Below are 13,922 nucleotides of genomic sequence, written 5' to 3' on the forward strand. Positions count from 1 at the left end.
CCTCCTTGCCCTGCTCCACTTTGTTACCATGGAGAGCTCTAATACCCTAAAGACAATCATAAGTGCGTGCACAGCATGCGGCAGAAAATAATAAATAGATTTATGCGCAATTGTCACATTTAATACATTTACGGAGCGCGCTAGTGAATTCATTATTACACCATATGCTAATGCAGCTGGGTCCGCGTATTTATGAGTCTATGTGTGGGTGTGTGGGTCTCTCTCCCCCTCTTTCTCTCTCTCCCTCTCCTCGCGTGCGCATAGGGCTTTGAAGTGTAACCAACAACTGCTGTCCCGGAGTCAGTGCTGTAGCCGAATATGTGATAGGGGATGTACTCCGGCAGCTCCGAGCCGTGTATTGTTCTCTCTCGAGCTTGAGCCACAGCAGCAGCATGTGCTCTGGATGGGAGGTCGCTCTGAACTTGCGCTGAGGCCATTTATCGGTGCACCGGAAAGCGAAGCGCGGTCGGAAGAACAAGGAAGGATCAGAGGCAAACTACTTAGACAGTAAAGACGTCCTAATGTCGATGGTAAAGATACGAGTAGTTTAAGTAGACGGACGCATACCGACAGCCGAGAGAAACGGGTCTGTTCTTCAACTGGAGATCAATGGAAGCGAGGACAACATATGGATACAGCCGATGTCGACAGGGACGGGCTGTCGATGCATGATGGCAGGTCGGACATGCAGGTTGTGCCGACTAAAACAGGTTGGTTTCGCCTCGATCAAACTTCAGCAGCAGCAGACGTGGGACGATTAGCGCGCATTTAGGTGCTGAAGATGAACTGAATCACCGTCGCTTACAGCGACGCGCCTGGAGATGACAGCAGGTTTATTATGGGAAACTGCGCTCTATCATTCACTGGACTTTTACTGGATTTAGAGGGTTGTCCTTATCGCTGCATCTGGTTGAAGGTCGTCCACTATTACTGATCCGGATATCCTTTAGATCTGTGTGTGTGTATGTGTGTACAAATTGTGCTTTCTAGTTCTCTTGTTAGACGCGGAACTGTAAATAACTGAGACAGCTTTGTTTCACAGCCTCTAACGCTCACCAGGTTGTCTAATATACTTTTTGCTGTATTTATGTTTGCTTTTATTTAATTGCTGTGAAGAAATTACGCATGTACCATATTCTACCCGGAGGAAAACATTATGTTTTTCATTTCAAAATCTACTTTGAAATATTTGTAATAGTTTCCAGGAACATAATAAGCAGACACCATAAACTCACTGTTGACTTAATGCTATCAATATAATATGAGGGATTTGTATCAGGGTATCTCATGGGTTGTTTTTTTAAGCATTTGTGTCTCTGTATTAGTGTAAGACCACAGATGGAAGTCCTGTGTAATGGAGCCAAGAAACCCGAGGGCAGTGATCCCGTTTTAGACCCCCGGCCGCCTCCTGCCAAGCTGGCTCGACTGGAACAAAACGGAGCCGGACCCTCGGCCCAGGAGAGGAGCAATCAGGGGAGTCCTGTGGCCAAAAACCCCTGTCTGGCCCAGAAACCCACCGCAGTGAGGCCACAGAGCAAGAGCTGGCACAGCAAAGGTACATGGGCGGAAACGTGATATTTTCAGTACAGTGATTATGACGCCCTGTGTCATCTGAAATGTTGAATAGCTGTCCTTTCCATCACCTCAGGGAGCCTGCTCCCTGTGTTCTGTGTGGTGGAGCACAAGGAAAGCCCCCAGGAGGGAGAGAAGAGAGAAGAACATGCTGAGTTTGTGTTGGTCAAGAGAGATCTGCTGTTTAACCAGCTGATAGAGATGGCCCTGCTGACACTGGGCTACTCACACAGCTCTGCGGCACAGGCTAAAGGTACTTAACGCCAAGGTGCACTTATGCAATAACACAAGTCCACCGTTTTCTCACATTTTTCATATTTGTGTGTGCGTTCAGGTCTCATCCAGGTGGGAAGATGGAACCCGGTGCCTCTGTCCTGTGTAACAGATGCTCCTGATGCCACGGTGGCTGATATGCTGCAGGATGTTCACCACATTATCACCCTTAAAATACAGTTGCGCAGGTAGGAGGCCGCATCACATCTATGAATATGTCTGTCTACAGTAACACTCTGGTTATATTCCTCATTTTGTCTGTGTGGCGTGTACAGACTCTAAATGAATGTGAGCAATGGACTCAAGACTGGTTTAGTACTTCTCAGCATTTTGCTCAGTGCATGCTGGGAAAGATTCTAGCCACCCACCATCTCTAATTTGTATCAATAAAAGAAAATAACCAAAGGGCATGGACCAAATCAGAGCCAGCAGGAAATGAATAAACTGTTATATTTTATCTTATCTTAATGCCATTAGATTCAGTTTAACCTGTGATTTTACTTGCTTTTTGCAATGAATATTGATGAGCATTTTAATGGTGTGTGACATATGACAAAAGGTAATTCTAAATAATCAGTGTCCCCTATTTTGGACAGTGGTTGTGCAACATATTGCGTCTTGTGTCAGTTCAACCATGAGCCATCGGACACTGCAGCATATATATTATCACAAGGTACAAAAGAAAATGTAATGTAGGCTTTTTTTACAAGAGAAAAAAGGGAAAAACACAGGTGTTACTAATAACATTTATGATGGAAGCTAAATTGGATTCAGACATCATTAATTTTATTATTTGTGCTTTTCCTACTGTGACATGTCAACATGTCTTCCATAAATACATATTTTTGGCTCAAAGAAAGAAGGATTTGGCATAATGTATGTTTTCCTTGTGCTCATGAGTTTATTTATTTTATTTAATAAGTGCTTTATTAGCCCCATAGCCCAGAACTTCATTCACACCCTTGAATGTGTGTGATACTGGAAACCCGCCCACCAAACACTCGGAGTTATGAGCGAGTAAAGAAGTGTTATTTGTTAGGGACACTCCACTAATTCTACACATGAATTCAGTGTATTCATCACAAGTAGTCAGGCTTTGCAGGGTTCCCTGGCTGGTAAGAGTGGCAGTTTTTATTATTGTATAATTCTGTGATCAAGTTGTTGAAAGAGATGTTATTGTAGATACATTATAGCCATAGACTGTATTTTAAATCAGACTTCCGTAGAGAGGAACATGTCTGATACCAGAAAAAGGTCTTGGAAAAGTCCTGGAAAATGTTTTCAAGAAAAGAGTAGGGATGCTGCTCTGTCTTCTGGGTCTCTGAAGGGAGCTTTCTTGAGTCTGAGAAATAACCCTTATGATGTCATCAGGCTCTAATCAATTATGTCATAAAGTTTCATGATGGGACTTGTTTGTGGAGCTTAAACCATTGCGAGTAATATAAGTCAGGTTGCCAATTGTTAGTTCTCCAACTTTATGGAAATCCAAAACTACATTACTGGACTAGTCTTTTAACATATCAAACTGATGCAATTCAAGTGCTTTTCATTTGCTCTTTATCTAGCTGTCCCAAATTGGAGGACTTGCCTCCCGAGCAGTGGACTCACTCCACAGTGAGAAATGCTCTGAAGGAGCTCCTCAAGGACATGAACCAGAGCTCCCTGGCCAAGGAGTGCCCCCTTTCACAGGTACAAGACGCACGCACGCACACACACACACACACACACACACACACACACACACACACACACACACACACCAACTCACTCACACACACTTAGAGCATCCATACAAGAAGCGAGAAGAAGATAAATTGGACTGAAGTTCAAAGTGTGCATGTAATGCCTTCGCCCTTCCATGCCCTGCAAAATGTATGTGCGTGTTTTTGCCTCTTTTGACGCATGATGCAGAGAACGTGTGTGGTCCAATAGTTAGACAGGAAGTCCAGATGCAGAGAAAGATACGGTGTGGGGCAGAGCGGGAGAAAGAAACAGATAAAGAGAGATGGCTATCTCTTAAAAAGCCTTCCTGTCTGGGCCGCTGCCTATCTTGATTATTTCAACTGCCAACCTGTCTGCCTGTCACTCTAATTGTCTGCCAGCCTCACCCGCTGTCTTACTCTCACTCTATCCATCTATCACTCCCCCTTTTGGTATTTTGCTTTTTCTGCATTCTTGACTGATTCAGCAATAACATCCAGATCTGGTTTGAAGATCTTGATCGTTTAATCAAGCAAATACAGACACAACTGCAGAAATAATTTCACATTAATCATGCAGTATTTGGGGAAGGCCTTTTTATGAATATTCATAATTATCAACTTAGTCTATCTGTTATTTTTGCCTGAGGGACATCTTCAAATTGCAAACTATCTCTCTCGTCTTCAGATTTCTTCCTTCTCTGCAGATCTGATACTAGCCAACCCTCCCTCCCCCATCTCTACTTCCCTCTTCCCTTCTCTCCTATCATTTATTTTACCCCCTCTCTTGTTTGCAAGAAGCAGATTCAAATAAATATGAGAAGAGAAAAGCTTATCAGATGTAAAGATTGCACAGGACAGTCTTTTCGGAAAAACTGTGAGTGTGACAGAGACAGATAGAGAGCAATAGTCTCTGATGACCTCTAGTGTTTTGTTTTATCGCACACACACACAACTGTGTGCATGATCACACACACACACACACACACACACACACACACACACACACACACACACACACACACACACACACACACACACACACACACACGCTGTACATGTTCACATAAAAGAGCCCACACACTGACGCACTCATCTGTCTTTATTATCCTATTTACCTGGGGGTCTTTTTAATAACACAGATCTGAGTTCATTAATATCAGATGTGTGAACAGCTGAGACACCCAGGCCGCCCATAGCAGGAGCTTGGAAAATGTAATGAATTTCTATTGTCTTTTCCCCTCTGTTTCAGAGTATGATATCATCTATTGTAAATAGCACTTACTATGCAAATGTCTCAGCTGCCAAGTGTCACGAGTTTGGTCGATGGTACAAGCACTTCAAGAAGACCAAAAGCTTCAAAGGTGAGGGCTTTCAATGAAGTCTTCAAACATTATTGTGTCTAATAATATTATAGCATGTCCCTAAGCCATACTACTAATTCTATAGTGTATACAGGTAGGTACTAATCTTGATAGTGACCTGTTTTAACAGTTAGACAAACCAAAATGTCAAATATTAAGATGTTTTCAGGGTTGTCTCACAGCCACACACAATTTATTTGAAAATGTCCAGCTGTGAACAGCCTCTCTGTTTAATTTGTGGATTGCATTTTGGGAGAATGATGTTTGTCTGCGGCACTCTCAAAAATCCACCGCCTTTAGAAGGCTGTCTGTTTTGACTGTACGCCATTTTGACACGTTGAATGCCGCTTAGAATTAGTATCTAGTGCGCATTTGGGATGCACTGTATCTGGTGTGTTAATAATTGAACATCTGTCTTTGCTTTCCTTTTCCTGCATCAGAGATTGACAGCGTCTCTGACCAGTCCACACACATCACCCTCACCCAGCAGTCAATCACAAGTAGCCCAGCCGATCAAAGCTCAACCCTCTTTTTCTCTCATGGAGAAGTAGCCAACATATGTGGCCGTTCCCCGCTGGGCCTGCGCCCTCCCGGGTTGGTAACCCAGCCCATCAGCTCCCAAATGGTCAACCAGCAGTTGGTGATGGCCCAGTTCCTCAACCAGCAGTACGCTGTTAGCCGCATGCTAGCTGGCCAGGGTCTCTCACCGTCCCCACAGCAGTATCTCAACCACCCGCCTGTAGGAAGGGCTCCCCCCGCCATGGTCTTCTCCAAAGCCCCTGATTCCCAAGCCCCACAGCAGGCACAGTGTGGCCCAGGGGTAGGCCCTGTAGCCGGGCCGCAAACCCAGACATTGGCTGGGACTTCAGTGGGGTCAACAGATGTGCCAATTGAAATCTACCACTGTGTGAGGGAGGAACTGAAGAGAGCTGGCATCTCCCAAGCCATCTTTGCTCGGGTGGCCTTTAACAGGACCCAGGTATGTAAAGGAAAGATGGGAGGGAGGGCAGAGGGTGTTGAAAGTCATAAAAGGTTGCAACTGTTTGCTGGTGATTATCTTTTGGAAGTGTTTCTGATGTTGCAGTTAAAGGTAAGTGTGCTTTGTGAATATGTGTGTTTGATGGTTGGCACATTGGCATGGCCTTTGCCGCAGTGCCCCCTCCCCCCATGCATGTGTGTATGTATGTGTGTGTGTTTGTGCCAGCCCTCTGCAGCACAAAGCTGGTGCCAGCACTGAAGCAGCTGCTGGGCCAACTAATCACGAGCCCTTGGAGAGAAGCTGTCTCCCTCTCTACCTCTTCTTCTGTCTTACTGTCCCTCCATCTTGCCACCTTTCACTCTGGCAGCCCCTCTATCTATTTAATATCTACCCCTGATTGTCAATCCATCTTTTTTTTTTTTTATCTTTCACGTTTTCCTTCCTTGCCTCCCTCATTTCATATCCATATCTCCCTCTGCCATCGCCTCTAACACTAAAATACCATATTATCTGTGTCTATCATCTTACATTCACCACCACACCCGCGCTCGGAGGACAGGCTAAGCCCATTGTTATTATTATTATTACCGTCATTATCATTTTCATCACAATGGGCAGAGCTAGTTATTATCCACCCCCATATTTCCCCATTGCCAAGTCCGAGGTGCTTTGGTGCCAGCCATACAAGTTGGGCATGATGCCAAGATGCCATATAGACGTGAGGGGAGCATTTATCATTTGTCATTTCACATAAAGCTGCCATCTATTTGGAAAGGAGGGGTTTGCTGGGTGGATCCAAAGATGATCCATGATTTGAATAAGAAGGCTGTTTCCTCCTTTTTCATTTTACTGCCAGCGTGAAATCTGATTTCTTTTCAGGATGAAGCCCTACAATCTGCATGTGATGTTTGAGGGCTTTGCTCTATACACAGATACACCCAGAATAATGCTAGCTCTACAGGCGAGTGGCGTTCTGAGCACTGACTGGGGAACTGGCTTTGTATCAGCTGTGAAACACTAAACCGCAGAAACTTGATAACTTGACTTTTGGGATGAGAACCAGAGTCGGATATGAGGAGATTCCTTCATTCATATGAGAAACTTTATATTTGCCATCTTTGCATGTAAATGATATGAAAATCCATATTTCACAGTAAGAGTTTTGTTTTATTTGGATGCACAGCAAAGGAATAAACTGGAGCTTTAAGATAATTGTAATCGTATTATGCACAATATTTTCACACCAGCAATCCAGCAGTAAATGTGACATTGAGTGCATGTATCTTTGCGTATTGTTTGCTTATACTAAATATCGGCTTGTGTGTGTGCCTTTACCAGGGCCTTCTGTCAGAGATTCTGCGGAAGGAGGAGGACCCGAAACACGCCTCCCAGTCTCTGCTGGTCAACCTGCGGGCCATGTACAGCTTCCTGCAACTACCTGAGGCTGAGAGGGAGCGCATTTATCTGGAGGAGAAAGACAGAAGCCTGACTGGATTTATACCAAGCTGCAATAACACCCCACCAAGAACCACACAGGTCAGCCAGCAGAGAGATTAAATCAAAAAGTTGCAATGCTGCTGGGAAATGTTGCTGTCTCTCTCCATGAAAGAGCACTGAAATATCAAAGTGTATAAATATCCTATTAGGTTAATCAAAAGCATAGATTACTCTGAAAAACAATAATTTGCATATGTTGTACAAATAAAGAGAGAAAAGTGATGGAATTTAGTACATTTAACAAAGACAAGTGAAGTACATGTTCAACAGATTATAAATCATCATATTAGGGAGTTGTTGTGAAGCTACAGACCCCTGACGTTTCCTCTAACAGCACATGAGGTAGACGTTTGTGGTTTGGAGGGATATGTTTTAACAACAAAGGATATATTGCCAAGAAACTTGATATATACGTTTATACTCCCCTATATCCTAGCAAACAATTACCAGGTCAGAGCTGTACTATTTTTTTTAAAATCAAATATGTCCAAAACTAATGACATTTTGATCAGGCTCAGACAAACAGCAGCATGAGAAGATTGCCACTCTGTGTATGTAACTTAACAAGCTGACCCTGTTTAAAGTGCAGCTTGACAGGGCAGCCTGTCTGTTGTCTTTTTATTTCATCATTGTTCACAGAACAGCATTTCAATCAAAAGATTGGAAAGTATTGGAAATGACTGGCCACTAATGAACCCTTGAAAACAAATTACGATATGGATTTTCTGCTATTCTATCGTATATCTTTCCAATACTGCACTGCAGGACAGACAATATGAACTGGGCCAGTGCGACTGATCTTAGCTGTCTCCATCATAGCTTCTTTTTTCATCTCTACTGTTTCCCACCCATGTCCTGGGTTTCCAATCACAACACCGCTGACTCCTTCTGTTAACCTGAAGAGGGTTCAGACTGCCACATGTTTCCTTTAATTTACACTATGTTCCAGCTGCTTCTCCTGCAAGGGGGGAGTTTCATGTGCATTGGTTCATGCTGCCTCCCCAGATCAAACACCTCTTTGTATCAGCACCCCTAGGGCTACAATGAAGACATGATCGCTCACCAGCTTTCCATTTCATGATACTCATTGGACACAGTGCCTGGCCAAGCCGGCATTGTCTTTAATCTGTATTGGATTAATTTCAATTTTCTGCAAATGCCCAGTACTTAACACTAACTCAGGCTCGCTTGTCTTTTTGTCCTCCTGTTTGTCTCTTTTTAGTCAAGACTGTCCCCAGTGACAGGAGACATGGGGTTGAGGACAGACAGTTGTGTTCTCAATGTCAGTGCTTCTATCTATGAGGACATCCAGCACGAGATGAAGAGAGCCAAGGTGTCTCAGGCTCTGTTTGCAAAGGTGGCCGCCTCCAAGAGTCAGGTACGTACTTGCTTGCTGGTGTGAATCTGATGAGCATGTCTAATCTTAAACACACATACTGCACCCAATTTGTTGTTGATTGTTTAAATTTAGCATTGAGGAATCCATCTCTCAATAAGGGAACGCTAGTGTGTGTGTGGAGGAAACCCAGATAATTAGCCCAGCTGCTGTGCTCTGCAGAGGACTATCATCGGTGCATCAGACTGCTATTGTGTCCTAAACACATGCACCCATACACACTATACTTCTGCACATAGACATACTGCAGGAGCACATGTATGCACACACAATACCACAAACACACACACACACACACACAAGAAAAACAAATGCACTAATACACACATGCATGATTTGAGTGTTTATTGTTCTCATTTTTATGGCGGCCTCATAAGCTTGTTATTACCTTTTGTTTTGAGGATAATTTCCCTTCATGGAATGGGGGGATTTCAGCTGTCTATTTTTTTCTTCCCCTTGTGTGTGTCTCCAATTCTCACTTTTCGTTTTTTCTTTGTTTCTTTTGTTAATTCTTTCTTTCCTCCCTTTCCTCCCTCCTCTCTACTCATCATAAGATGTTTGGAGGTCATTCAGCGGTCATGCCAGTACAGACAGGTGGTCCAAAACCCCTGAGGTTTTTTTTCTATCTCTTTGCTGGCCTCCCTTTTTACTTTACTTTCTCTATGTTCTCTTTACCTCTCTCTTTCTCTCTCTCTCACGCTCGTTCTCGCTCTGTATTACCCGGCTGTTTGGCAGGCAGAACCATGCTGGATCTCTCTGTTCTATCTGCTCTGTGCATCTGGATAGCATTGTGTGCTAGACTTGGGCTAGAGCCAGGTGTGTGTGTGTGTGTGTGTGTGTGTGTGTGTGTGTGTGTGTGTGTGTGTGTGTGTGTGTGTGTGGGTGTGTGTGGGTGTGTGTGTGTATCAGTCTGCTTGCAAACGAAATCATGCTACAGTTCATGAATCTGAAACTAGCTTGGCTTTACGTTCCTCAATCTGCCCCAAGTTTCTTCCCTTGTGTGGCAGAAAAAGCTCTAGTTTCTCGCTCATAAAAAAAATCTCTGTCATATTTAGGCTTTGCTTTCCAACATTAACTCATTTGGAATCATGCTAATGTATATTTTATAGACCAAGGGAAAGCTTAATTCAGATTTCAACAGTGGCGTTATTACCACATATATCTCCTTAAATTCGAATATGTCACTAAATGAATAGGAGAGTGGGTTTATGAGAGTGACTTAAATCAAAACTCATACGAACATGATGTTGTCGTGTCAATTTTGATGTCACTATGTTAGCCTCATACTCGAGGTCCACACTATAGAACATATCAAATTGTTAGATTTTTGGTGACAGATGAACTTAGAAATGCCTTTTGTTTGTCTATGCATAGTGTGGTTAGTTTCACTTAATAAGTGGATGACTTTACAATCAAGTAGCAGCTCCATTTGTATTCTGCACCCTTAAACCTCTCCAGAGATTAATACCTCGTCTATATGGATACCTGATATGTTCTTTAACTACATTATATTGTGTTACAAACCATTTATTACACATTGATGCTGCTTATAAATGCCAAATAGAGGGACATGAAGTAAAATGTTACCTCTTTTAGGGCTGGCTGTGTGAACTGCTGCGTTGGAGGGAGGATCCCAACCCAGAGAACCGGACGCTGTGGGAGAATCTGTGTATGATCCGCCGGTTCCTCAGCTTGTCCCAGACTGAACGAGACACCATCTATGAACAGGAGAGCAGCAACACGACAGCACAGCAGCAATGCACTGACAGGCTTACACTGCTCGGCAATGACAATACACTGGTGAGACTGAAAAAGCAAGATTAACACAGACGGTTGTGCGCTGGTAGATCTTGCTCGTGAGCTGTAGAAACAGCCGTTTGGAATGAATTTGAACAAAACACGAGCAGCAAAGGCAGAAAACTACCTCTAACTCTCCTATCATCGTATTTTAGACAGGAGCCTGTCCTTGTGACCTGAATTATTTTTTGTAAAGCACTTAAAATTGAAAAAGAGAGTATTTTGCATTGAATGCCAAAAGATCTCTAGGGTATCCAATGGAAAAGCAGCACGCTAAATGCCACAAATGTCAGAAGAACAAAATTATTACCACGTTAAGCGATGATCCGTGAGGCTGATTAGTTTTCTTTCACTTCCACAGCTTGTGCATGGATGGATGGCTTGATTAAAGCACAGAAGCACAGTTAATTTTAAAAAAGGTTGTAAATGTACAGTATGTTATGTGGAATACCATTGCATAGATATCAAGACATAAATACTCCATAAGCACTTGTTCAGAGCCTGAACAGATATGGACCCTTGATGGTTGCGTTATAGATTGCCTCACATGTGAAATTATTAAATAGCTTGTATTAGTTCTACATTTTAAATAGACCTATCACTTCAAATCATAAACAATATATTTCCGTCTAAGCTGACTTCACTTTGCATCATCTACCATTAAACTTCAACACATTAATATCCACATCAACACAATGGGAATTACTTGCCATTAAAAATCCAAAAGATCAAATACAGCTTTTACTCAAATTACTTCTAATGTCTCTTTTACTCTCATCAGTACCAACGCAACTCTCCGCTGCCACAGCAACACCATCTTCAACCCCATCAACCCCTGCAGCCAGAGGCAGGACCTCACCTGTCTCCACGGCAACCATGTGCTGCATCACCAGCGGAGTCTGAGGCGGGGGGCCACTGGGGGCACATGAGAGGACGTCTGCAGGGCAGGGGCAGTAGTAATGGTGAGAGAGGGGACAGTAAGGACTGGCTTGAGGGGGGGCAGGGAGAAAGGAGCAGTTTGGGAGGGGACTGGGGCTGTACTGGTCGGGTGAGGGACAAGGGTACAGAGAGCCAGGAGCGGATGAGGGATGGACATGTGGGTGACAATGAGATGAATGAAATCATTGGAAACAGCAAAGAGGAGAAGGAGAAGGTCTCTATGAAGTGGCCCGGTGTGAAGGATGAGGATCGAGGTGGGGTCAGGGTTTGTTCAGAGGCAGAAAATGAGGTCAAATGTGCAGATGAGCTCCAAGCTGAGGAGTTAAGAGTCTCCCACGAAGCACTGGGCATCCTGCAGAGCTTCGTTCAGGACGTGGGACTCAACCCAGATGAGGAAGCCGTCCACACCCTGTCGGCTCAGCTGGGCCTGCCCAAACACACCATTCGTGGATTCTTCAACAGCCAGTATCATGACCCGCATCAACACGACAGCCAGAGCCCAAAACCGATTCGAGACAACCGGCATGGCCACACGGACCCCAAACTCTCGCAGACGGACATAACTGCAGAGGAACAGAAGGAGGAAGGTGATAGAAAGACAGAAACAGAACAAAAGGAGGAGGAAGGGGAGGAAATAACAAGGAGAGATGAAGCAAGCAGCATTACTGTTTTGAAAGAGTCTGACGTTAGCACTCAAACCCTCTGTCCAATGAAGGAGGAGCAGGAGAGCTACATCTATCCCAAATCCAGTGACATATGAGTACTGACTCTCTGTGGTTTGGTGTTTAATAGATGGGTGTCCTCAAAGGCTGTGGAAAGACTAAAACCTGACTTCTGTATACCACAGCTTATGAGGATGCGTGTGTTCATTTACACAGTACACCTGCAATAGAAAGCTTAAACAGCTCTGCGTTGATTTCAGCATCTCTTCTGCAACTTAAGACAGAACATAACTGTGACTGTATGTGCAGAAAATGTTATTACACATCGTTTTTGTGTCGATATATGTGTGAATGGTACCCAGTACAAACAGTCTCAGATTACATATCACTGTTTAAAAAAGAGTAATTATTGTTGGTTTACTGATCTGAAGTTTGAGAAACGTTCACGCCGGAAATGCCTTGTAGAAAGTGGCACTGCCAGTCTGTTTTTTTGTGATTTCCATTCTTTTTGTTTTTGCGTTGTGTTTTGGATCAGTCATTTTAAACTGTTTCCTTCAGGAATCTCACTGTTATTGTATTTTACATGTTGTTTGTTGTCATATTGTATTAAATATCCAGTTTCCTGATTCTGTTGAAATGATAGTTGAATTTGTAAATTATATATAGCATTTGGAACTAACCCTTTTTTAAAAAACAGGGCATGCGATGCATTTTTTGCTGCAGTGTGTAATAAATCAATCAGTAAAACATTGAGTTACCAAACTGATCAACATGTGGACATCTATAGTGTTTCTCCTGCAAATATATATGTCCATTTTACTTGAATTGCATTTAAATCGCCACGCTGTGTTGAGATCTAATTTGCTCCTAAGCACATTATATAGTTTACATACAGTGTTTCTATTGATGCATGCATCTGTAAATCCCTCAAATAGCTAAGTTATTTTGGGGATTTCTGTTATGTTTACACATTTTGTGGTTGTCATATTGTACTGATTTACATAATGTAGCAGAGGCACAGCGTGTGCTATATGGAGTGCACTATGTTTAATGTTTCTTCATGAAGAAGGATTGTGGACAAGAACTATATCACTGAAGCCGTGCAGTGTGTACATGAAACGTTCAGATAAAATGATGGCACTTTCATTTGTAAAAAAAAAAAAAAGGCTAATTCATAATTGTAATGTATGTCCATTACTAAAATCTGTTACAGTTGGAAATGTTTATTTCACAAACAATCTGTGGCAAATATATTAAAATGTTTTGAGAGGACGATCATTTTTAATGAAAGAAAATAATAATAAACTTTCCATTTAATTGTATAAATTAACTTGCAAATAGAAAGTGGAAACTTTTCTCACACATTAATAAAAGTTAATTATGATATTTTTTCACCTAGAAAATCAGGTTCAAACCCTCATGTGATAGAATCTACAGGTAAAAGTGCTGGAGGTAAAATGCTATTTTTTGCTTTCTGCTTCATAAAAAGATGGTTAAGTAGCAAAATATTAGCAGATGACATTTCATCTTTGAAGATATTTATATTTGGGACAGTGCATGAGATTTATCATGCTAGAAAGACTTCTTGAAACAAGTAAATAAGAGATGAAGCTCATTTGTCAGACTGCTATTTAAAGACAAGCAGAGGCCTGCTGTAAGGGACCCATTAAAGATTAAACCGGTGGTTCTGATGCCCACTGTCTGCACTGAAGTTAAAGAGTTAGATAAAGTCCTCTTATATAA

General features: G+C 42.7%; 1 protein-coding gene across 1 annotated transcript; it reads left to right on the forward strand.

Annotated features, from left to right (window-relative positions):
• The first annotated feature begins 269 nt into the window (after positions 1-269).
• satb1a (SATB homeobox 1a) lies at positions 270-13,444 on the forward strand. Its single transcript, XM_068575998.1, has 11 exons — positions 270-710; positions 1,326-1,555; positions 1,649-1,825; positions 1,907-2,033; positions 3,411-3,534; positions 4,798-4,909; positions 5,350-5,888; positions 7,227-7,424; positions 8,608-8,763; positions 10,378-10,581; positions 11,360-13,444. The coding sequence occupies exons 2-11, from the start codon at positions 1,339-1,341 to the stop codon at positions 12,275-12,277; spliced, it is 2,772 nt and encodes a 923-aa protein (XP_068432099.1). The 5' UTR covers positions 270-710; positions 1,326-1,338; the 3' UTR covers positions 12,278-13,444.
• The last annotated feature ends 478 nt before the right edge of the window (positions 13,445-13,922 follow it).

Source organism: Clinocottus analis, unplaced genomic scaffold (genome assembly GCF_023055335.1).
Source record: "Clinocottus analis isolate CAN_PGR_092001 unplaced genomic scaffold, fCliAna1.0.p SCAF_14, whole genome shotgun sequence".
Lineage (NCBI taxonomy): Eukaryota > Metazoa > Chordata > Actinopteri > Perciformes > Cottidae > Clinocottus > Clinocottus analis.